The 24,482-nt window shown below is 36.5% G+C and overlaps 1 protein-coding gene across 8 annotated transcripts in view; it reads left to right on the forward strand.

Annotated features, from left to right (window-relative positions):
- Aff2 (AF4/FMR2 family, member 2) overlaps nucleotides 1-24,482 on the forward strand; it is a 511,865-nt gene that overhangs the window by 364,690 nt on the left and 122,693 nt on the right. For 4 of the 8 annotated variants that reach the window (XM_006527821.4, XM_006527820.4, XM_006527816.4 and 1 more), the window contains exons 5-6: nucleotides 163-199; nucleotides 534-585. In XM_006527821.4, the coding sequence (XP_006527884.1) occupies nucleotides 163-199; nucleotides 534-585 (89 nt within the window). The remainder of the gene's footprint in view (nucleotides 1-162; nucleotides 200-533; nucleotides 586-24,482) is intronic. The other 4 variants (XM_030251226.1, NM_008032.3, XM_006527818.4 and 1 more) reach the window with 1 other exon arrangement.

Consider the following 24,482-nt stretch of genomic DNA (forward strand, 5'->3'; position numbering starts at 1 on the left):
GGCTAGTAGGTACAAATACTGCCACACAGAGAAGTTTAGCTAATATAATTTTAACAGTTTTTTAATTTGTAAGTATTAGTAGTATATCCTTATAAATAACAGATAACTCCCCTCACCCCATATCATTTTAATGACGTCTATATTGTATGGTCTTCCTTACAGGAATCTCAGCATCTGACTCCAGGATTTACCTTACAAAGTAAGTGGGTTTTGTTTTCCAATTCCTTCTTATGCCAACCATTCACATTCTTACTTCCCTTACTTTCCCCCTCTTTTCTGCTTAATGTTATTAAGACATAAGGTAAATGAGGAAAATACCTAATTAAAAATATTTTAAAAAAAGACATAAGGGAATGATGGTAACGAAAGGTTACATTGGGATTGACTGTTCTTGTTCCTATTTTTCATCTACTATTATGACAGAAGGCTATGAAATCATCCGGTAGGGCTGCATGCTTAGAAAATAATTTCCTTGTGATACTTGTTTGAGAGTAAGAGCATGAATAGTAATTGTTTGTGTCCATTCTATTTAGAGTGGAGCGACCCAAGCAGCAGAGCTTCCACAAAGTCAGTACCACTCAAGTCGTGAGTATTTGTCCTCCCAAAATACAGTGCTGAGCTGCTATTCCCTTGTGTTTTCTTTATAATTATGAAACTTTACTCCTATTTTCAAGTTAGTGAGGCAGTAATCAAATTCTTATTCCCTTTGTACATGCCAGTTGCTATAACATATATACCATAAGCTGAGAAGTTTATCAGTAGAAGACATGGATTCCTAACAGTTCTAGATTCTAGGAAGTCAGAGTTAAAGTCAGAGGTATCTGTTGAGATAGCCTCATATTGTAGAAGTGCCAAGAGCCTCTCTGAAACAGCACTTAGAAAGACACAAATCCCATTCATGAAGGTTCACCTTTGTGACAGAATTATCTCTTCTGCCTCCTAGTACTTGTTACCTCCTGGGGAAGGATGGCAAATATACATCTTCAGTAGACACAATCATTTATACCAAAGTACCTGTGGTCAGCAAGTAAGAGTAAAAATAAATGTGTAATAGGGTATCTAATGATGTAGACATTTCAGGTCAATACCTGAAAACAACTGTTACTTTAGTGAAAACAGTCCAAACATTGGTTTTTCACATTGTAATGGGGTATTGAGCTTCATGTAACTTCAATACAACTGCCTGTCCAGCTACTAGGAAGGACAAAGAATGGACAAGAAAGACAATGTGACTTGCAAGACTCCACTGTTTGTAGATGATCTGTCATCTGTGTGTTATAGCCAAATAAGAACAGTCAAGAAGGCTGAGAAAAATATGCAGAGTCCAAGGGTGATGTTTAGAAGTCAGAGCCTTGCAATTCATTCTGCATTGTCTTCATTTTTTATTAATGTCAACCAGAAGAGGAGTTTATAGAAAACCAATTTCCGCAGATTAACTATTGTAGATTTTTTAAAATATCCATTTGCCCAAGAGTACATCAATGGAGTGTTTCTGTCCTAACTTCTTTCATTCCTAATAAAGAAAATGGAAGTTGACTTTTCTGTGTAATACTATGCACTTGAAATTTTTGAAAATGAAATAATTTATGACACACAAGTGGTCTAATGACACACTTGAAGTGAATTGCTCACCTATTGGAAGATCATGAGTAATTGCATAAAACAACTGGGACTGTCTCCAAGTCAACTGAGACATTGACATAGCCAGTGGTACTTCCACTCTATCTTCTTGTTGCATTGTGGTAATTAAAACTCAAATCACTGACTTGAACACCAGTCCTTTACTGTTGTTGTTGTTATTGTTGTTTGTGTTTGATTTTTGCAACTGACCTATACCTTGTGATTAAAAGCTAAAATTTAACAACCAAAAGACCTTGGTTTCACAATTCAAAACAAAACAAAACAAAAGAATGGAATAATAAAACCATGCTTTTGATGTAATGGCCACATTAATGGGCATGCTGGAATCAAATTGTCTCTGATACTGTGCATTTCATGTTTTTACATTAATCACATTAAATGCCCCTTCTGTTTTTATGAATGAGCCACAGATCTTATTTCCTTATTGCCACTCCTAAATTACCATCTTCCTACTAAAAATAATAAGATACATAAACACATTTTCAGGAAGTCAATACAAGTTTGCAAACAAGGAAGAATATATAATTGTACTTTAATAGCAATATGATGTTACTCCTAAAGCTTGTATGCTATAATTCCATTGTGAAATATGCTGTTTACCGAATAGGACAGAGATTTAAATATTCTGATAGTCTATACCTAACACAAAGAAATGTATCAAATGTGACTTAAAGTTGGAGGCTGCATTTCAGAAAATAGCATTTACTGCAGAGCATACAGTGAAGATGGTAAGATGAAAATTCTCTGTAATAAGTATCAGTAAGACTTGTGGGTACTAAGTCCATTTTATGATTGAGCCTCCTCCAAGTATGATCCATCAGACTGTATTTAGAAACTTTCCTTCTTATGGGAAGATATTGGTTTAGTACAAAGGATGTCAGAGCCATAATTGTTTTTATTTTAGCTTTCAAATTCTTATCAGTTCACTTCTTCTTATTATTATTATTATTATTTTCTCATATTTTACCTTGGTATACTATTAAGAAAACTTCTGGAAGGAATGGATACAGAAAATGTGGTACATTTACACAATGGAGTACTACTCAGCTATTAAAAAGAATGAATTTACAAAATTCCTAGGCAAATGGATAGACCTGGAGGGCATCATCCTGAGTGAGGTAACCCAATCACAAAAGAACTCGCACAATATGTACTCACTGATAAGTGGATATTAGCCCAGAAACTTAGAATACCCAAGATATAAGATACAATTTGCTAAACACATGAAACTCAAGAAGAATGAAGACCAAAGTGTGGACACTTTGCCCCTTCTTAGAATTGGGAACAAAACACCCATGGAAGGAGTTACAGAGACAAAGTTTGGAGCTGTGACGAAAGCATGGACCATCTAGAGACTGCCATACCCGGGGATCCATCCCATAATCAGCTTCCAAACGCTGACACCATTGCATATACTAGCAAGATTTTGTTGAAAGGACCCAGATATAGCTGTCTCTTGTGAGACTATGCCAGGGCCTAGCAAACACAGAAGTGGATGCTCACAGTCAGCTATTTGATGGATCACAGGGCCCCCAATGGAGGAGCTAGAGAAAGTAACCAAGGAGCTAAAGGGATCTGCAACCCTATAGGTGGAACAACAATATGAACTACCCAGTACCCCGCCCCCCAATCTCGTGTCTCTAGCTGCATATGTATCAGAAGATGGCCTATTAGGCCTTCAGTGGAAAGAGAGGCCCATTGGTCTTGCAAACTTTATCTGCCTCAGTACAGGGGAACGCCAGGGCCAAGAAGTGGGGTTGGGGGGGGGAGAGGGGGCGAGAGTGTGGGGGGGACTTTTGGGATAGCATTGGAAATGTAAATGAAATAAATACCTAATTAAAAAAGAAAAGAAAAGAAAAAGAAAACTTCTAGGATTTTCCATTTGGCAGGGTAATCCTGAAGGTGATTAGGAACATTCTGAGTGTAGACTAACTGCCAAAGTTTAGAAGTTGGTCAAAAGTAACTCTTAAAACAAGCAAGCTATGAGAAACACCCATTCAAGGTCAGCAAATGTCTAAGGAATGTGACCTACTGCTTAGTACCGCAGCAAGAGATTAGAGCCTTGGACAAGAGAATTCCTTAATTGCTGAGATAGTCTATTCATTTTCCTCAGCTTGATTTGCTTTCCCTGGTTGACAAGATGCAGATCTTCCATTCAAGTACGGATTGTTTATAAGAACTGCACATGTGGGCACTGATCCAGTGATCATTCACCTCTATGCATTTGAGTGCAGGCTTGCAACTACCTAGTTTCACTATTTGTCCTTGTCATTTGCTACTCTTGCCTTGAGTAAACCCAAACACTTAATTGGCCTTCTGGAGAAGTAGGTATACTTGCTATACTTTCTTGACATATAGTGCTTCTACCTGCTCCAATTAAATCTATAAATTTTCATTAGACAAGAGAATCTGACTTTGAGAATTTAGAAGTCAGTTCCACTGTAGTCATGGTATTTTGTTTAGGGGGGGGAGGGAGGGCACTGGATGTAGAAGATGTGAGTTTAAGTCATAATGTAATTTATCTTTATTTTAAAGTTCAAAGAATCTCTTAAAAGAAATTAAGCAACTTAATGAGAAAATGTGTATACACATATATACCCCCCACAAAAGCTTGTTAGATTTTAAATATAAGTATACACTTTAGTAATTATATCTAACTACATAAACTAGTGTTTAACTTTAATCCTTAATAATTTTTAGAGAGTTGAAGACCCAGCAGTCAGACACCCCCACTGCCAGTGCTCAGAGAGTCTGAGTTATAATCATTAAAATACTCTGACTCATATCTTCTAAATCTAACACTTCTAATCTCTTACAGAAATGTTTGTTGTTACCCAAAGAGGAAAACGCATGAGTGTTAGATGGTCAATTTTTTCAAGAATATAGGAGTTATATATTTAACATGAGTATCATGTACATTCTCTCTCTATATATATATATCAGTTACTAGATTCAGTCTCTCAGTGGACACATCAGATATCATGTTACTTTACAGATTCTTAAGGAACCTATTAAGGGCCAATAGAGGAGAAAACAAAACCTGGATTTTCTTTGCATGGCCTCATCAAATTAATCATCATATATCATCAAGTCCATTCCACTACTACATTCTTACTTGCCTTTCTTTGCCTCCTTATACTTGAATTTGAAAAAGCATTTAAAACAACAACAACAACCACACTATCAACAACAACAGAGGAAATATATTCAGTTTCCCTAAAAAGAATTCTAGATGGGTTCTATGAACCTATAATTGTCCATTCAGTTAGCCTTTGATCTCAGTTTTTCTGTGAGTACTGTTGAGAAGACAGCAACTCCAAATATCAAATTCCTTTGTTAAACTTGGTTATTCACATTTGGATTCTGCCCAATTGGAAACCATCCAGAAACCCTCTTATCCAAGCAACTCTATGTTTTAAGACATTGTTATTGACAATGTCTGGAGAGTTTCCATACAGGCCCCAATATAAAGTCAGATATAATCATGATGCTTTTTTCCTGCCATAAAACCAGTACCTTTGCTTATAGTGTTGACTATGTGTCTGAAAACACCAACCATAAATCCAGAGACCTGATGATGGGTAATGTGAAATCAGATTTACTGTGTCTGTCTACAGTTTCCATATGTGTAGTTAATATGTTTATTGCATGAAAAACACATGCATGTAGTTCTAGGTAGTAGGAAAGGGAGCTATGCTATTACATAAATGGCAGAAACCTTAAATAATGACCATTGTATTTTGAGCTTATCTGTCAAAATGATCTTATCCTTATCCCAAAGCTATAATACAGTCTCTGTCCCTAAAAATTATTCAGCCCGCTTGGAAGATAAATTAACCATGCACCCTTATCTCAAAGGGACATTTGGCCTCCAGAGAAATATTCAGGTAGTACTGTTTTTCAGATAAAACAATGTGAAGTTAGGCTAAGAGCCTGTGTATTTAATTCTTCCTCACTTTCTACAAGTCTGGATTGTTCTTTTCCATTGTGATCTGATGAGTTCAGGAATTTGATATAACAAATTTGACCTTGTTGGCACATGCCTATAATCCCAGAATGTAGGATGTAAGAGTGAGAGGATCAAGGTTGGATGTCAGCCTGGGCAAAATGAAACTCTGTCAAAAATAGTTAAAGAAAGAAAGGAAAGGGAGAGGTAGGCGTATATAGGAGAGAGCATGCATGCATATTGGTTTTTATATCATGATACAAACCTTTAAGGAAACTGGCAGAGCTGGCTTATAGGAATGGGCCCCACAAGAAATTATACCCCTTTGCTTTGTAAGATACAAAACTGAAAAAAATTGCTTTATTTAACTCAACTATCATCATCTCTAAACTTTCTCTAAATGTTATGAAGATTTCATTACCATAGAGAATAGCAAGTTTATGAGAATGTGTCTTTCAGAGTGTTATAACCGATAGAAACAAAACATTATTTTTTAGATGAATTTTCACCAGTTGAACAACAAAAACACCCTCACATTCATTATAGCTATGACCATACTCCTGCTAGAACTTTCATCATCAAAAATGTTTCCTTTGAGGATTTGATTTGAGATTTATGAACTGCTCTGCCTTATTGCACAGCAATAACCCACATTCTCTAGCAATTTCAGATATTCCTCCTTAAGTAGGTATTTTGTCTGCTACTTGAATGAAATTTGGTAGCAACATAGCTGTGTTATAGCAGAAAATATATTATTTTCTAATCTGATTAATGCTTAATCAAACCACACGATTTGGTTCCTGACATATAGCAATGCTAATAATCACTTTGAGTTAATCCAACACTTTATTTCTGTGAAAAATCTGGTAACCTCAGTGAGTTTCAGTAGTTGTAGACATTCAGATTTTTGAGCTAAAACAAACAAACAAAAAACAAAGCCAAACATTATTTTAAATGCTAACACTTGCTTTTAACCTGTCTTGTATGCCTGTGTCTCACATCTTGCCAACCTCTCCAAAGGACTTAATATATTTTTGGAAGTTCTCCACTGCATCAGGAACAGCCACCTGGGTGCAGAGAAAACAAAATTTGGCAGTCTGTTCAAGCTGTGAATTAAAGGTAATTCACAGTTTGAAATGAAGCAGCATGAGTTCCTTAAGAAAAGCAATCAGACATTAAGAGGATTTTTTATTGAAGGTTGTATATTGGCCAATGTTTCAACAAGCAAAATTGGCATTTGGAAGGTTCACATCAAGACATGCTAAAGCTGTTGTGGCTTGATAGGTGCCAAGACTGAGACCTGGGGATCCTTTAAAAGGAGCTAGAGGTTTCTACTTTCACCATCAGACATTAATGTACTTGAAAGATCATGTTTTATTTCTGTGGTGTTGTTCAAAGATCCAACATTATCATAGCCTTTGAATATTTTACATGGATTTTTGAGATGTCTGTATAGTTAGAAATACACTTTTTTATTTCTCTCTCTGAGAAAAATTGAGTACCTCTTCTACTTCAGTTATATTCATTCATTCATTCATCCATTCATCTCTTAGGGCTTCCATTTATTTCAACAAATATGTTTTCAACACATAACACATACTATGTGTATCTCTGGGTCACATATTTTAACTCAGGCTAAATGCCACCCATCTTTCTCTCAATAAGCTCACAGTCTCCGAAAAATTAGACACTAGTAACTCAACCAGTTAATACTTATGGAGTACCTAATATGTGCCAGGTCTTTCCGTTCAGTCTTTCTATGTACAACAAGCCCATGGTGTTGACCATAATTAGCAAAGCAGAAACCAAAGCTCAGAGTCACTGAGTAAGTTTACCCAAAGCCACTCTTGCAAAGGGCAATGATGAACCTGACTGCACGCATGTGCCCCTTTTACATTAAGGCCTAGCTTTGGGCACTTTGGAAGTAGCCATTTGAAGTCAGGTAATTCCTTGTCCAAGAATTAGGCATAATCTCAATTTAGACCTTTATGGTAGCTAACACTTTAATTGAAATCAGGGATCTTCATTGTACTGTTGAGCTCAGTCTTCCATCTACTGTTTCTACTATGCATGCTAATGGGAAACTCTGGAGGCAGATGTTTCTTCATCTCAGACATTGTAGAGAGATTATATCACAAAGACTGTAAAATGTCCCCTACAGTGAAACTGAAGGATCCATGCCTGCAAGGGACTTATGTCACCATGAAAAAGCCACACAAGATGGATTGTTATGGCATGTGATGCAAACAACATTTCTCTCTGGAAATCTACATTTTTCATATTAACGCAAAACAAGTATGGAACTAGTGCATGGGCCAGGTTTATGAGATGTTTAATCATTGCCTTTCATTCCTAGCAACCTGTTTGATAATTGGAAAGTTGTTTTACATTCTCATCGTAGATTTTAAAAAAGATTTCCCATCTGTTATCAACCATAGTGACATATTTTAGCGTTTCCATCAATGTTTTGAATTGTAACTAGGATTGAAGTAAATAATACTGTTAGTATACACAAAATTATTAACAGTCAATATTTAAAATAATTTTAGTTGCATAATTAAATGGAATATAGTGATAACACATACATGCTTGCTGCATACATGCACATACATTCTGTGTTCCAGAATGAGGGCCTGTTAATGCTGTCTGATGTAGTAAGATGAATGTGGGTACATTCATCTCTCTTTTTCACTTACTAGATTGTAAAATACAGTATCAGAGATGGGTTTAATGTGATCTGTGACTGATAACTTTAAAGCACTTCCATCCATTCTATTAGCCTTCTGTAAGTGATTAGAGCAGTGGCAGGGCAGTGGTGGAGCACACTTGATCCCAGCACTTGGGAGGCACAGGCGGGCAGATTTCTGAGTTTGAGGCCAGCCTGGTCTACAGAGTGAGTTCCAGGACAGCCAGGGCTACACAGAGAAACCTTGTCTTCAAAAACCAAAAGAAAAAAATGTAATTAGAGCAGTTTTATTAAAGACCATGTAGGAAGAGACCAGACATGGGAGTGCAAGATACCTGCTCAAATTCTCCTAAGAAGTAGCCAGGGGTAGATGTGAAGACAATATTTGACCATTAGAATATTCTGCCTTCTTCCCAGATTTCTCAAATGACTACAAGTCCAGAGCTCAACAATCAGAATTCTAATAAGTCTTCCAATCCCAGGTGAAAAAAATATGGTAGCAGAATAGAAATTAAAGAAGGGGGGGGGGGAAGAGAAGGAGGAAGAGGAGGAGGAGGAAGAAGAGGAGGAAAAATCCAACTGAGGCTAGACAGATGACAAGAACTATCTATCTTTCCTACTTCTAGACTATCTGTTCTGCTTTCCCATCCTATGAAGCATCACAGGGCACTATTGGGAATGTCATGCTTAAAGGTCTTGCTTTTGACAACTTTTTTAAAGGTGCCAAAGCCTTCGAGTTTTACTGACAAATGGGGAGCAGCTTGGGTAGAGTACCACATATGCATGCACAATTATAGCTGGAAGTCAGTTGGAAAATCAGAAAAAATGCTGGTCTGTGTGGTTAATCCATTTCTATTTACAATGAGTTCAAAAAGAGAAAAGTCTCAAAGCTACCTGATTTACATCCACAAAGATGCTGCCAAGAGAATAAAATAGGATTGTATTTGCTACCCATGGGATATCTATACCTGTAACTTGGCAGGACAATATTTTATTGCACTGCCATATCCTTTTTTTGTTTTATTTTTATTAGATATTTTCTTTATTTGCATTTCAAATGTTATTCCCTTTCCTGGTTTTCCCTCTGAAAATCGCCAATCTCCTCCCACTCCCCCTGCTTGCCAATCCACCTACTCCTGCTTCCTGGCCCTGTCATGTCCTTGATGAAGGAACCAGACATAAAAGAGTGGTGTTGAAAGGAATGATGAGTATAGGGGTAGAATGTAACGACTTATGAACAATAACTCCGCTAGCCTCCTTACTTAATTTTTTAACTTACTTGATTCTGCAAAATGTTGCCTACATTCAAAAACAATAATCCAGAAATTTCCAGAAAGTAACTTTCATTGGTTATATAGTTTAAAATAAAGAAAATAAACTATATATCAGTAATGTGCTTAAATAATTACATCTAACTCTTGTGGTTACCTACTAACTTACATGCACTGTGACAAATAGTTTACAAATGTAGAATAATTCTTCTTAACCGCAATGTAACAAGATGTTGATATAATCAAATCAGTATCAGTCCAATGATTGTCCTTCCAGGTCTCTGAAATGTCCAAACATGCATGTTTACATAGTCAGTGCTGCTGCTAATGTGGAAGTCAAACCTACCTAGTACAGTGGTACTAAGCCATATTACAGACTCACAGGTTCATGTTACTGTATGCTCATAATATTCTGAGAGGTAGGTATGATTTAACAAATTTTATGGAGAAGGAAATTTCATCTCAAAGAAATTAAATGACTTTCTGAAAAATCACAGAAATTCATCTCACAGAAATCACGGAATTACTTTTTAAGGGAACTGAAATTTTACTCTAAGACTCTTGAATTTAGAACTCAAACATCTTGTGGTGTATTAGCTCACCCATATAAGGTTACAATTTAATTAACTGTTATTATTTAGTGTTATACAATGTTTGTAATTGTTGCATTTGAACATTTCTAAATTCTCCATGTCTAGAGGTATGGCCTCTACTTCTGGGAGTCACTCAAATTTGACCTCTCAAGTCCTCTCTCTCAACACCCAGTTGAATTCACTCTGTGCTTTTCTTAGCATTTGTCTCTTCTTTAAAAATGAAAAAAAAAACAAGCAAATATGATACATTATTTAGACTCTTTGAGGGCTTCATTGCTTTCAGATAAGTCCAAGTACAGGCTTTGAAGTCAACTAGAATCAGATAGGTTGGATGAAGTTTCCAAGTTCACAGATAGTAGTATTGCTAGTGACTCAGTCCTATGCTCTCTTTGCTGTTCAACATCATGTTTTACAAGTGTTGTGTCAAAGTGCTTGCAAACAGGGGATCAGCTGGCAATGCTGTCAAAGGACAAGAGATTTAAATCTATAATGACATGTGCTACCCCTGCACCCATCCGGTTATATATTTCCAACATGTTTCTAAATATTTAAACATTTTTCATAAAGAGTACACATTCCCATTCTATTAGTCACATTGAATCATTATTTAATATAACGAAGTGTCAAGCACTTGCAGAGTAATCTGAGTTAAAAATATCACATAACCATGTGATTTTTACAAGTTTATACAAGTTCATGGTTATATGAATGGTAGTTAGAGTTGGGCCTGCTTTTATCTTCATTGTTTTGCATGGTGCTTTTTATTTCTGAGATTGAAGAGGACCTAAAAAGTGACCTGACTTACCCTTTACTAGTAGATTAAAATTCCAGCTTGTAGCTATGGTAACTGTACCTTGAAAATTAGACCCTGACAGAGTCATTAAGAAATTTAGAAGTGCACAGTTGGTGTGAACTTTGAAAAAAATAGATGGCGTACAACAAGGAAAGCCTCTTAATGAAAATAATCCATGTGTCAATTGATTAAAATATTAAGTTTATGTGTGTTAGGGAGAGACAACAAAGGTTATATATGTGTTGGGTTTTTATTAAGTGTTTAAAAAAAGGATTGACTTCAGTTTGAAGCAAGTTCTTTTCTCCATGAAATTTAAATCAACTTCAGCTCAATTTATGCTATTCAGAAAGAACCATGTTGTTCAGTATTCATGGTGGCAGGAAGCCAAGATGCAGAGTAAAGATGTAAAGCTAGAAAAGGTACTGCTGGAGGTATATCCCAGGAGAACTTCACTACCCCAAGGACTTAAATGGCAGGTACAGTTAATGCACAGACTGCTGTGTCTAGGCATTTGGGTACTTGTACAATGTGGAGAAGCAGCTTGACAGATTTTCTGCTCAAGAGATCTAGTCACTGATGCCACTGTAGTATAAAGTCCTATGACTGATCTCCAAGTCTGAGAAATAAAAAAAGAAATATGATATATTTTACTTCTCGAGAAGATAAAGAACTGAGACAATGGTAATTTTAAGATTTTCATTATACCTTTCTGCCCAAAGGAAACATGGCATTTGAAGCCTCTGCATTGAGTTGCAAATGCATCCCTGGTTCCAGGGCTCCAAGGCAACATGTTTTTGTTTCTTTAGAGCAGTGGTTCTTAACCTTCTTAATGCTGTGACCCATTAATACAGTTCCTCATGTTGAAAGGACACCCAAACATACCATTATTTTCATAGCTACATCATAACTACAATCTTCTGTTATGAATCACAATGTAAATACCTGTATTTTATGATGATTTTAGGCAACCCCTGTGAAAGGGTCATTAGACTACCAGGGGTTGTGACCCACAGGTTGAGAATCTCTGCTTTAGACCCTCTCTTTTCTCAGTGACATTTTACTTTTATGTCCTGGTTGTATTAAAATAAAAGATAAGACAAATTAAATGCTAGGTTTGATATCGCATGTTTCATATCCACTATCAAATTAACTGGTTACAATTCAATGGTATGCATTCATTGCTGTCACCCACACTTCACTGTCGAATAACTAATGTTCATGTATTAAATCTCAAATTATTATAGTTCATAACAATGATTCCATGAATTTTCCTGTGTTTGACTGGTTCTAAAATAGCTCTTATAACCTGTCCTTCCTGGCTGCTCATACAATTTTTAAACCCAGAGTCCACTTGAACTCAATTGTCCTGGATGGTGGCAATACCTCTTCTAGATAACACAGGCAGATAAGCGAAAACAGTGGAGAACAATAACTTGACCAAAAACATTTTGTGTTCTAAACCCACTGCTGTAATCATTTTTGAGCCATAATTTATTGCTTGGTTCATATACTTGTGAATGACTACATTTGAAATATCATAATAAGAGAGTTGCCAAATTTCTAATGAGGTAAACAATCATCTTTAAATGCATAAGGGAAATCATCTGAATACAAAGTGCAAAGAAAGTTTCATTCTGTGAAATAATCAGTCTGTCCCCTTGCCTTGTCACATTGTTCCTGATTCCACATATCTGTCCCTGTTTCTGATTCTGCCTTTAATTATTATCAGGCTTCACGAGGAGCCCCTGAGAAATAAGCTCCCTTTTTGCTGGGAGGAAAGATAAAGTCATATTTAAATAGGCTTTAAAAATAAGAATGGAATCTCCAAAGACATACACTGTAGAACACACTGTATATCAAAATATATAAGTGCGTAATTGAAACTGACATAGTAAACATATTGCTGACTGAACTATGAAAAATAATCCACTAAGGTGCTATTTCCCTATTCCTAAGTACTCAGTAGAGTCTATTGTCATAAAGTGGATGTACACTGTTTAAAAATATTTGTGTGTATTTTAGCATGTTTTCTTTAGGCCCAATAGGATATGCTTTTCTCCTCTAGTTAGAAAAAGTACACAGTAAGAAATTTAGCTAAGTGGCATATTAAGTAAAGGTCTAAAGTAGTTTTAGAAGATAATGATTTTGAGCAAAGCAATGTCTTTAGCAATTTGATTCTGAACGTGACATAAATTAACTTCGTAGAGTAAAATCAAAAGAGGTTCAATTAAATCTTTCTAGCCTACCATATAACTTGGCATTTCACACCCAGAGCAGTCACTACTGACAGCTTTATTATGAGCCTGAAGTCATACGCAGAATAAGTATACTAGTGTAAATAAACAAATTATAGTGTTCTTTTCTGTAAAAGTCCTAAAAGCCCCATTAAAATATGATTGAGTAATAGCTGTTCTTAAGCGGGCACCTTTCTATTGCTTTCACTAAAAATTATAGGTCTGAACTAAAGTAGTGTGGTTTTTTAAATCCTATCTAAATTAATGTTTATTGTTTCTTAATTCAGTGTAGAAAAATTGATGAGGTCTTCTCTACGAGAGAGAGAGAGATAATAGATGAGATACCTTATTATGCACATTGTAAACATTTAAGAACACTTTTGCTCTAAAGTTATTAGGTAGTTTCTCAAGTTTTAGCATATAGCATAAGACCGTTTGTTAATTGCACAGTGGCAGCGATCCATTGATGCAAAGATTTGGAAGCATAGCTTCCTATAAGTAGAATTTCACTGTTTTTTTTTTAATAGAAAGCAAACAATAAAGCAGATGAACTGTTGCAAATGTCTGTTTGAAAAACAATTTGAGAAAGTACACATGCATGTGCCTACCCTCTTATGCTGTAGACTGACTGCATAATGTTTGTTATTGAAACATTATGATGCATAATTTTATGAGAGAGAAAAAGAAAAGCTGTATATACGTGTTTTTTTCCATTTGACACAAAGCTGTCACAAAGATTCTAGCATATATTTTCAAATATATAAATAAGTACGTTTTCACCCTTAAAAATAATCCTTCACTTTGAAAATAGTTTGCCACAGGTTTCCTGTAAATTCTAAGCCCATCTCATGTGTTTACAAACTGCCTTAGTTTTCAAAACATCAATTTACTTGTTTCCAGAAACAAATTTATTGTACAAATTAATGCTTGCTTGCATAAGATAAAAAACAGACACTATTTTATATAAAAATAGTGCATGGTTTATAGTTTCTTCATCATTAATATTAATTATTTAAATTCAACCAGTTTTTGTTAACACAAGTGGAGCTGGAGATGCCACAGGCTGCCTCAGAGGTAGCTCCATAGTGCTCATTCATAATTAGCAAAATGCCCTATTTCAGCAGCAGTCAATCAACCACGGCCTTGTTCTTGTTCTCATGGGAACCTAATCCTTCAGTCCCTTCTTAAGTTTGCCTTGTTCACGGACACATAGCATGAGCTGGGAAATCGAACAATAAATTACTGAGAAAATTAGGCCAGTTTTCAGGAGTACCTTTTGAGATGGGATGCAATTTTGAGTGTGCAGGATATGGCAGCCACTGTAAAATACGCAGATCTGTGACAAGAAGGGTGGTGTGTCATCTCAAAAAACAAAACAAAACAAAAAAACAAACAAACAAAAACAAAACACAAAACACACACACACACACACACACACACACACAAAAAAAAAAAAAAAAAAAAAAAAACCTCTCTAATGAATTCTTGGAGCCAAGGCACAAAGCTTACCTGGAGTTGTTTTCAAGCAAACCACCACTAGAATCTCAGCAGGGCTAGGTTAAACAGCATCACTTGATGTCTGTCTGCTCAGCTCAGGAACTCTAAGTGCAGTGCCTCTTGAAGACAGAGTACATGACTTGTTCTTTCACAATAATATCTTACATTGAGTGATGGCTAGTATCATTTTTAAAACGAATGTGTCCTATCTTTGTTGGAGAAAGGGTCAAAACAGGCAGGAATCCTCTTGTGCTATTGAGATCGGATGCTTTTATTCTCTATTTTTCTATGATTTCTTGGAGAAACTCATTCCTCTACCCCTAAAATAAATCCAAGCATTTAAGACTCTCACCCCTAGAACTAGGCTTAACAGATTTTTCCCTTTCCATGTGCAATACAGATTTAAAATTTTATCAAAAATGATTCTGAATTGGCTATCCTAAGGTTGATCCTGGGATTTTTTATTCTTAAAGAACTTTCAGATTCATAAATGGAGTTGTCTCAGATAATTTCCCCTTCAAAACTTTACCTTCTTAAAATTTATCTGTGACTCAAATAAAAAGGATTTATGTTTGTGTTGTCAGATGCTAGTAAAGGTGAGAAGACTGACCCCTGGGCATGAACCAATGGGGAAGTTTTATCTAGTAGTCTTAGAATCACCCCTTATTAACACCAAATGTCTTTCTTTGAAAGCTCTGGATGTGTTGTCTCATTTATGCCATACAAATGATGTGAATATTTGAGGCAAGTAAAATCAGAGGGAAAGAAATAACCTCATTTCACAGTCAGTTATGTCAATGTACATGACAAATTTATTTTAGAGATGAAATGCCCACATTAATACTTGCTAAATGTCTAGCCAGGAAACACTTACTTTGAAATACTATTTGTTGTTTTTTTTTTTCTTTTCTTCCTCCCTCCAAAAGAAGAATTTGATACAATACATTTAGAGAGCAGTGAGTTAAAAAACAAAAACAAACAAAAAAAAAAAACCCAATAAATAAATAAATAAAACCCTAAGGAGTCTTTTCATTGTAGGAATTCTTTGAACCTTTAATATGCTAATGTTCACTGAGTTTCTACAAGAGGATGGGTGTAGAATGTGAAATGCTTCCCAAACTGATTTGCCCATAGAATTTTTTCCCCCAGAATACCTACCAAAATCTCCTGTGGAATAGTTATGTCCATACTAATGTTGCTGACTGCATCTTTGTGAATTCTCCCTTCTTGTGTAGCTTCGGTATCCACCTAGAGTGTATCGCTCATTGATCCCTATCTTGCCACCTTCATTCACCTTCCCCCTAGTTGTCAGAGAGTCTGTTTTAAATCAAATGTTCCATTCAAGCAGATAAGTGAAATCACAGACAATTTGCATTCAGAACTCAAGGAGTTTCATTTTTGTACTGATAATATAGAGGGTTTTCTGAAATCCCACCAAGTTTCCCCCAGAAGATTTCTTTTATAAAAAGCCTTTTGTCTGTTTTTGTTTCTTTCTTTCTCCCTCCCTGCCAGACCACCTGCAACTGTACATTGTCTCTCTGGTTGTTGGCTCCTGAGCATCTTCCCTCGCTAGGGAGAAAATCAAGTCGAATAGAGAAAGAATGCAGCCTTCTCACTCCACATTCTCAGGAGATAATTTGCTGCCATTTTTTTTTTCTAAAACCAAGGACTAGATGTGCTTAGTACTAGATGTGCTTAGCAGGTTTTTTATATGAGATACCGCCAAGAAAGATAATAGTAGTATTATCCTGGTGACTTTTGAGAGCATTGTGAATGCTGGTACTATTGAAATTGTGGTAATGAAGTCAACTCTCAAATCTTAACACATGGTCGCCCACTTTAAATTATGTCTTCTCCACTTGGCATGCTGCAGCCTCCCAGGCCAGCTCAGAACTGCCTTCTCCTACCCTGGGCAGGAACAGGAATGGGCTATTTGAATGCCTACTCTCCTAACATGAAACTAAGAAAAACACAATTAAGAAGAGAATTTGAAATGTAGTGAGACATTGCTGCATTGCACAGAATCAGAGCCTTCCAGTTTCCTATCTCTCTGTGCTTTTTCAGTGTGTGCCTGTCAGGTTAAGGAATGCAGAGCTCAGTCCAAAGGTTGGCTGAGAGCATCGACCTTTATATTTATCAGACACTAAGCACAGGGTCCCCAGTGGAGGAGCTAGAAAAAGGACCTAAGCAGCTGAAGGGGTTTGCAGGTCCATAGGAGGTACAACAATATGAACCAACCAGTACCCCCAGAGCTCGCAGGGACTAAACCATCAACCAACGAGTACACATGGAGGGACCCATGGCTCCAGTTGCTTATGTAGCAGAGCCTTGTGGAACATCAATGGGAGGAGAGGCCCTTGGTCCTGTGAAAGCTCTATGCCCCAGTGTAGGGGAATACCAGGGCCAGAAAGCAGGAGTGGGTAGGTTGGTGAGCAGGGGGAGGGGTTTCTGGAGGGGAAACCAGGAAAGGTGATAACATTTGAAATGTAAATAAAGAAAATATCTAATTAAAAAAAAGTTGTTTTTAAAAAAAAGGAATGCAGAACTCTTGTAGCTCTCTCTGAGCACCCAGCTCTTCGCTTTAACCAGGCCAAGAATGTGTCCTTCATTGCAGCACTGTCTTGACAGTCTCCTATATGAGGAACATTTATGTAGTAGCCAATCTAACAGAAGAGAGCAGATATTCAGCCGGGCGTGGTGGCACACGCCTTTAATCCCAGCACTCACTCGGGAGGCAGAGGCAGGTGAATCTCTGAGTTCAAGGCCAGCCTGGTCTACAAAGTAAGTTCCAGGACATCCAGGGCTACACAGAGAAACCCTGTCTCGAAAAACCAAAAACTGAAAAAAAAAGAGAGCAGATATGCTAATCTACTTATTTAGAGCAAAGAGTGTTTTGTGTACATGGTACTCCACTTAATTATCACTTAATTATTTTATTGGCTTAAACACTAATGTTGGACAAATTTTGCAATAATGAAGACAATATACAAGCAACTCATAATTTTTATTGTTTTACCTCATTTATATCTGAAGCTGATAATAGATTAATTAGTTGATTGGATAGGAAAATACCTAAAATATTTATTGAGTAAAAGAGATGGAATAAGTTCTCATTAGTTGACTGCTTAATTCTTTGCCAATACAATATTTTTCTTAGTGTTTATCCCTGATGTAAGCTCAATAGAGCAGTATGAATCCTAGGAGCATAGAGAGAAATTATCTAGTAGCTATAGTTAGACTGTTAAAAACTACTGTTCATTGTGGGGAAAAATAAATATTGAAAATGTTATTTCTGGGATTAACTTTTAATTTTTTGTGGATTTCTTCATTTGCAATTATCAGTACTTTATACATTTTATAAACATTTTAAAATGGCATTTTCTTTACAGTCTGGTATGTTTAATTCTGAAACTTGGTTGTAGAACGATGATTCATATAATAAAGAAAATATAAATATAAAATGCTACAAGGCTGGAATGAAATTGTCATTTATAAGACTGTATTCTTCCTCTGAAAGGTTGGAAAATGCTGAACAAAAGTAGCCAACAGTTACACACCAAATCTATCTGAACTCACCATTCACATAACAAACCCACCTTGCATTGCCATGGATACTTGGGTTAAGAAATGGCTTTCCAGATGTATTTCACACTTGTAAAACATGGCAGATGAATTGTCTACCCATAGAGGTTTGGGAAACTCAAACTGAAATATGATATAGGCAGTAGCAAAAGCTACATGCTTAAAACCACTTAAATGAACAGCAATAAAATTTTACTATGTATGCCAAATCTATATTCATGTTTAATATTTGAGGACAGACCAAAGAGCAAATACAGATGTGAGTTTAGTTTATATAGTTAAGGTCATCACAATGCCACTTAGTGTGAACAGTGCTTCCTCTTGAAGCTCTATCTTTCTTCATTCCAAGGAAAGAGGGGGCAATGGGAGCAATGAAGCTGGAAATATAAGAGGCTAAATGAGAAAGGCTTTTCATCTACAATGAAAAATAGCAATCATGTTTTACAAGTTGGAACTTCTTGCTTGCTCTATGAGAAGGTTCCACTAGCAAATCAGCCCCAGACAGCCATGGCCTTGGGGTAGACATTTCCTAACTTTGCATTCTATGCACTATGGCTGGGATTTGATGAAAGCCAAGAGAAAAAAATAAATTGACAAGGAGCAGTAGCAAGGAAAGTCTCAAAAATATACTCACTATACTTCAAATGCTTTGTGAATACCCAGTACACTAGGAACAAATCACGAGAATTTTTTGTGTGGTTGAAAGGAATATTGTTTTCAAAGAGATTTAAGTAGAGAAATCAGGGCATGTCATGCTTCTGGTTGGCCTACTTCAAAGTTGAGTAGATTGGCTTTAAATAGGCAACTGATCAGTAGTTTTTTAACAACAGCCAGTGCTTATTCGTTGGAGATTCAAGTGGATTACTTTGGATCTGACAAAGATGAAAAGACCTCGTCACATCTTCAATTTCTGCTTTAATATTGAAAACTGGCAGTGTTAAGAGGGTAGGGTCGGTGTAGATGACATTATTTCCCCTGGGAACTTAGGTGTTATTTAAAGTTAAATCTTCCAAATTCTATAAGTACTACAATATAAGTAAATTTATTTTCATCAGTATCCATTCCAGAGTCCTAGAAACACAGATGTAGACTTGTGCAGATTAATTTAGCATAGGTTGGTAAATTGTTTTTGTGAGATTTATTTTATAATCCATTCCTAGCTCAAGCTAATAGAGAGAATCAAATAAAACAAAAATATAAATTTATAAGGATTGCTTTATAAACCAGATCACGCTTTATATTATCTATCATTGAGATGGAACATATTTTTGCAAGCAACATGATGGTTGTCCATGTAATACAAACATAAAACAAATCAGGAAACAAGTCCATTGCATTTAGGCATCATTAGGTACCATTAACTGTAATTTGTCCTGACAAGCTCTCTCTCCTCAGATGATGGGTGAAACATTGGGAAAAGTCAAGGGAAAAACATGAATGCTGATGAAGTGCACCCTTGTATTTTAAGTGAGCCCAATTCAAATGTTTAAAATAGAACAATTTACAGTCTGCTAGCAGCCAGGACTCTATCATGCTTTAAATAAATTTATTTTTCTGCTTCTTGTGAGACTCTTAACTCACTCTGAGAATCATGACATTTCACTGCACAAGGCAGGTCACAAATTGAATAATGTGAAATAACTTTATTAGAGAACTCAAGAAAATGATAGGGCAATAATGTGTTTTACAGTAAAATTTGATAGCTCTCTAAAGATCAATGCTTGTGTTTGTTTACTTTGAAGTGAAAGGACAAAGGCTTTATAATGGAATCCGGAGAATATCCAAATTAAAGGACTACTTTGCCAGATAAAATGGTCTTCCCAGTCTGTGATGAATTCTGCAAATCTCTCAAAGTAAGGCAGACTAGCGTAGGTACTGCCTGTGATAACATGCCATTATAAAGCTACTCTGGAATAATGAGAGTCCTCTTAGGCCCACACAGAATAAAAAAAGTTGAGAGTCACCAAGGTCTTGTCCTGTCCCAAACAAGCATTGAAAGGCCACTTTATAAAGAGAGAAAGAAACAGCAGGACCACCTGCATTTGCATCACCAAATGCCTTTGTGGGCACACTGTGTACACAGAATAGGTTCAATTAAACAGCAACCATTTTCGCTGTCCTTTACCACACTAGAATTTTTTTTAGGAACAAAACAAAAGCCATTTATTTGAGCAACAATACATTACTTTTGAAAAAAGATGAGGCATCGTGCAGAATATGGGATAAGCAAGAAGCCTGTGTCTCTGTGCTTTATCTTTGCCACCTCTTTTCTTAGCCAGTATGCCACAGACCTCATGAAAGCATCTCTTTGTCACAATGAGATAACTATGAATGTAGATTAGAGTAGGCATTAGTATTGGAGCTGACTAGGAAGAGAAATATTCAGAACTTCTTACAAGTTTATGAGACTCCATTAGCAGAGACTAAAGTGAAATGTTGTCTGATATTTCAGTCCCTTGAAAAATGAGCTGGAAGTTTGTGTACAATTTATATGGAAAGAGGACAGAGGAGGAGAGAGGGGAGGGGGAAGAAGAGAGGGGGAAGATTGAAGGGAGAGGGGAGAGGGGAGGGAGAGGGGAAGGGACAGGGGCAGGGTTAGGGGGAGGGGCAGGGGCAGGGGGAGGGGCAGGGAGAGGGAGAGGGAGAGGGAGAGGGAGAGGGAGAGGGAGAGAGAGAGGGACCTTAACTGGCATTATTATCTTGCTGGCAGGGAGGACTTGATAAAGTTATTCCTGTAGCTACTTCCCTTGCTGACTCCCAGAGTTGTTTTTAGGACATGACTCAGTTTAGGTAAATTTGTGTTTTTAAGGCTTCAGTAATTATTTGTACCCCTACCCCCCCAAAAAAATAACTCTTCACTTGTCTAAGCTGTCAGCTTAGTAAGATTCTTAGAGGCTCTGCCAGTGCCTGAAAAATACAGAAGTGGATGTGCACAGCCATCCACTGGACAGAGCACAGGGTCTCCAATGAAGGAGTTAGAGAAAGGACCCAAGGAGCTGAAGGGGTTTGCAACCCCACAGGAGGAACATCAGTATGAACTAGCCAGTACCCCTAGACCTCCCTGGGACTAAACCATTAACCAAAGAAAACACATGGTGGGACTCATGGCTCCAGCTGCATATGTAGCAGAGGATGGACTAGTTGGTCATCAATGGGAGGAGAGGCCCTTGGTCCTGTGAAGGCTCGATGCCCGAGTGTAGGAGAGTGCCAGGACCAGGAAGCAGGAGTGGGTGGGTTGGTGAGCAGGGGAAGGGGTGATGGGATAGGGGGTTTCTGGAGGGGAAACCAGGAAAGGGGATAACATTTGAAATATAAATAAAAAGAGAGAAAGATAAAAGATTCTTTTCCTAGGGTGTAAATTGGCTTTTGTTTTTAAGAAAACAATATATAGTTAGTACTAAGCAATCAATGTGATAGAATTATAGGCACTTTTATGTTAGTCTGTTACTGATTCAAAAAGCAGGTCCAAAAAAATGAGAAATGAAGCCATATTTAAACATGAGAAAACAATCACAGTAAATTCTAGATGTTAGCATTAGCCAGGGACACAGAAGATGTTTGGCACTGGCACCAATAATGACAAAATGGAAAACTACTATTAACTTCCTGAGGAATTAGCAGTCTACAGAGAATATGGAGATCTTGGGGAAAGGAGTATATTATTATAACTTATCACTCATGTGTTGGGTGCTGAAGCATATACATGATGGAGAAGCAGCCTGTAGCTACATTCTAGTAAATATTATACAAGCCTATATAGAGATATGTTTTAAGTTTCTGAAAATTCTAATTTTTTCTATAATTTTAAGCTTTGGAATTATGCCAAAATGCTTAGTCTACATTTATTCAATTGAGTACTAATATGGAAATCAGATGGGTTAAAGCTATTTTTAGCAACATGCCAGATTTCCTTCTAATGTTCCATGTTGACATTCATTCCTGAAGAGCCTAGAAAGGGTTTTACATTTAGATTATTCTCCCCCAAACACTTTTTCTTTCTGTCAGGAAGACAAAGAAATTGCTTCTACAAAATTAAATACCACCAAGGAATGCCCATCAAAACCTACAAGTGTGAGAAATCTCAAGTCTATAATTGATATTTTTAATTCTGCAACAACAATCAGCAATGTGTATACAGATAAACTGAAAAATATTTCCTTAAAGTAGCATTTTAGTATGAAAAGATGCACTGATTCTAAAGGTCTTATATATTTACATAATACAGAAATATAGGAAGTTGGTGATCTGGAATCTATGCTTGCTCACACCTGTCCATACTTTTTTTATACCCCTGGGTTATTATGTCAGTTGTTTTTACAGTTTTCTGGAAACCTTGCCTTCTATGGCTCTTAGAATTGCACACAAAGATTCCTAACTGAAGGAATCCTGGCATGTCTACCTCAAGCAAAAAACAATCCAGATACAATATGAATAGTTCAAATATCAAGGTCAGATAGACCTTTCCTTGACAAAGAGCATATCTCCTAGCTACTGTGAGTCCAAGTCCATATTCTAGAATCTCTTCCCAGCCCCCATGTATCATGTGCCTTTCCAGGCAAGTTCTTTCAATCAAGGACATCCCACAAATGGAAATATGAGTTCAGTCAGAGCCCCAAAAGCCGGGTGAAGTTCTTCTCACCTCTTTCCACCTTTTCTATCTTGCAAGGCTGGTAATCAGCACACTCTTATGTTGAGACTACAACTCACCGAAGATCATAAATAACACCGGCATATCAAAATAACAGCTAGCATCCAACTGCCCCGTTTTCGGAACTTTCAAGCAACCTCCTCTAGATGACCCAGACACTGCTTCCTTTAGAGCCACACTAATCTGCATATATCCCCCCCCCAAAAAAAAAACCCTGATTTTAGTAGCCTTAGCCTTGGCTACCCTTAAAGTATCATAGTCAAGAAAATTACTGGTCAAGAGTCATGTTTTAGAAATATCACTCTGGATTAGGTGAGAGATACTGAAATCTTGAAATATGTAGCAGCAGACTAGAGAACAATAGTATGAATTCTCATCAAAGGAATTGAGTGATTGACAAAAAAATGGTAAGTTAAAACTTTGAAATAATTCCAAATTTTGTTTGCTTGGTAATGTATGGAGACAGTGGCTTTTGTGGGATGTTTTAGCCTCTTTGAGTTCTGTCAAATACATAAACAGTAATTTATGAAGAGTAGAATATAGTTTTCATAATTGGAGGCTGGATAGATAGTCCAATACCAAGGCTGTAGCATGTTTAGTATCTGCTAAGAATTGCTGTTTGCTTTAAGTTAGCACCTCTATACTATATCCTCTACCAGGGAGAAAGAAGGTGTTCTCTTATGTCAAATGAAATCAAAGGGCTTAACTACTTCCACTTACATTTTTATAAAGTGTTGCCATTGGTGCCAGACTTACAGTGGGTTCAATTAACCATTAAAGCCTTATGATGTTATTAAAAAATACATATTCAATGGAAACTGAAATTATACTTCAAATTTTGGATTTTGATAATTTCCTCAGGTAGCAATACCTCTCTTTACATGCTTGGCTATAGCAGCAAGCTATATCTCTCATTCAGCCACTAGAATAAATTGCAAACAACTGCTATTGCGTTGCTATAGTATTTATTAAATATTATTTTCTGTGTTTTCCAACCCCTCCATTTTTCAAAATGTCTATTTATATCTCTTATTTTCAATATAGTAAATGTTTTGTTACTAAAAATATTGTGTATTTGTGATGGGATTATCAAGAAAAACTATCATGAATTGAGAAACATCTGCAATTCTATGCATGCTTTTATTCCCAATAGTCTAAAGCCTAAGAGTCCCAGCCTTGTAATACTAATGCATTGAGGATTATGTCTTTATGTGATTTTTTAGAAGTTACACAAACATCTAAAGCATAGAAAAAGGAGACAAAATCAAAGCATAAGAATGAAATATCTTCACACAGTGTAAATGAACCAGAAACAGAACATTTAATGAAGGAAGCCAGACACAAAGACACACAGACTCTACTTCATTCGTATAAAATGTCTACTAGGATAGGCTACTTTACATAGATGGAAAACAGATTAGGGATTGTCTAGGACTTGAGTGTAGGAAGCTATAAAGGGATTTGGTGAGTGATAGCTAAAACTTAGATAGTTAAAAAGTTATGTCTTTAGGATTATGAAATGTTCTAGAACTAGATAATGGTGATAATTGACCAATATTGTGAATGCACTAAAAGGTATTGTACAGTCCAC

The sequence above is a fragment of the Mus musculus genome, chromosome X (assembly GCF_000001635.26).
Source record: "Mus musculus strain C57BL/6J chromosome X, GRCm38.p6 C57BL/6J".
NCBI lineage: Eukaryota > Metazoa > Chordata > Mammalia > Rodentia > Muridae > Mus > Mus musculus.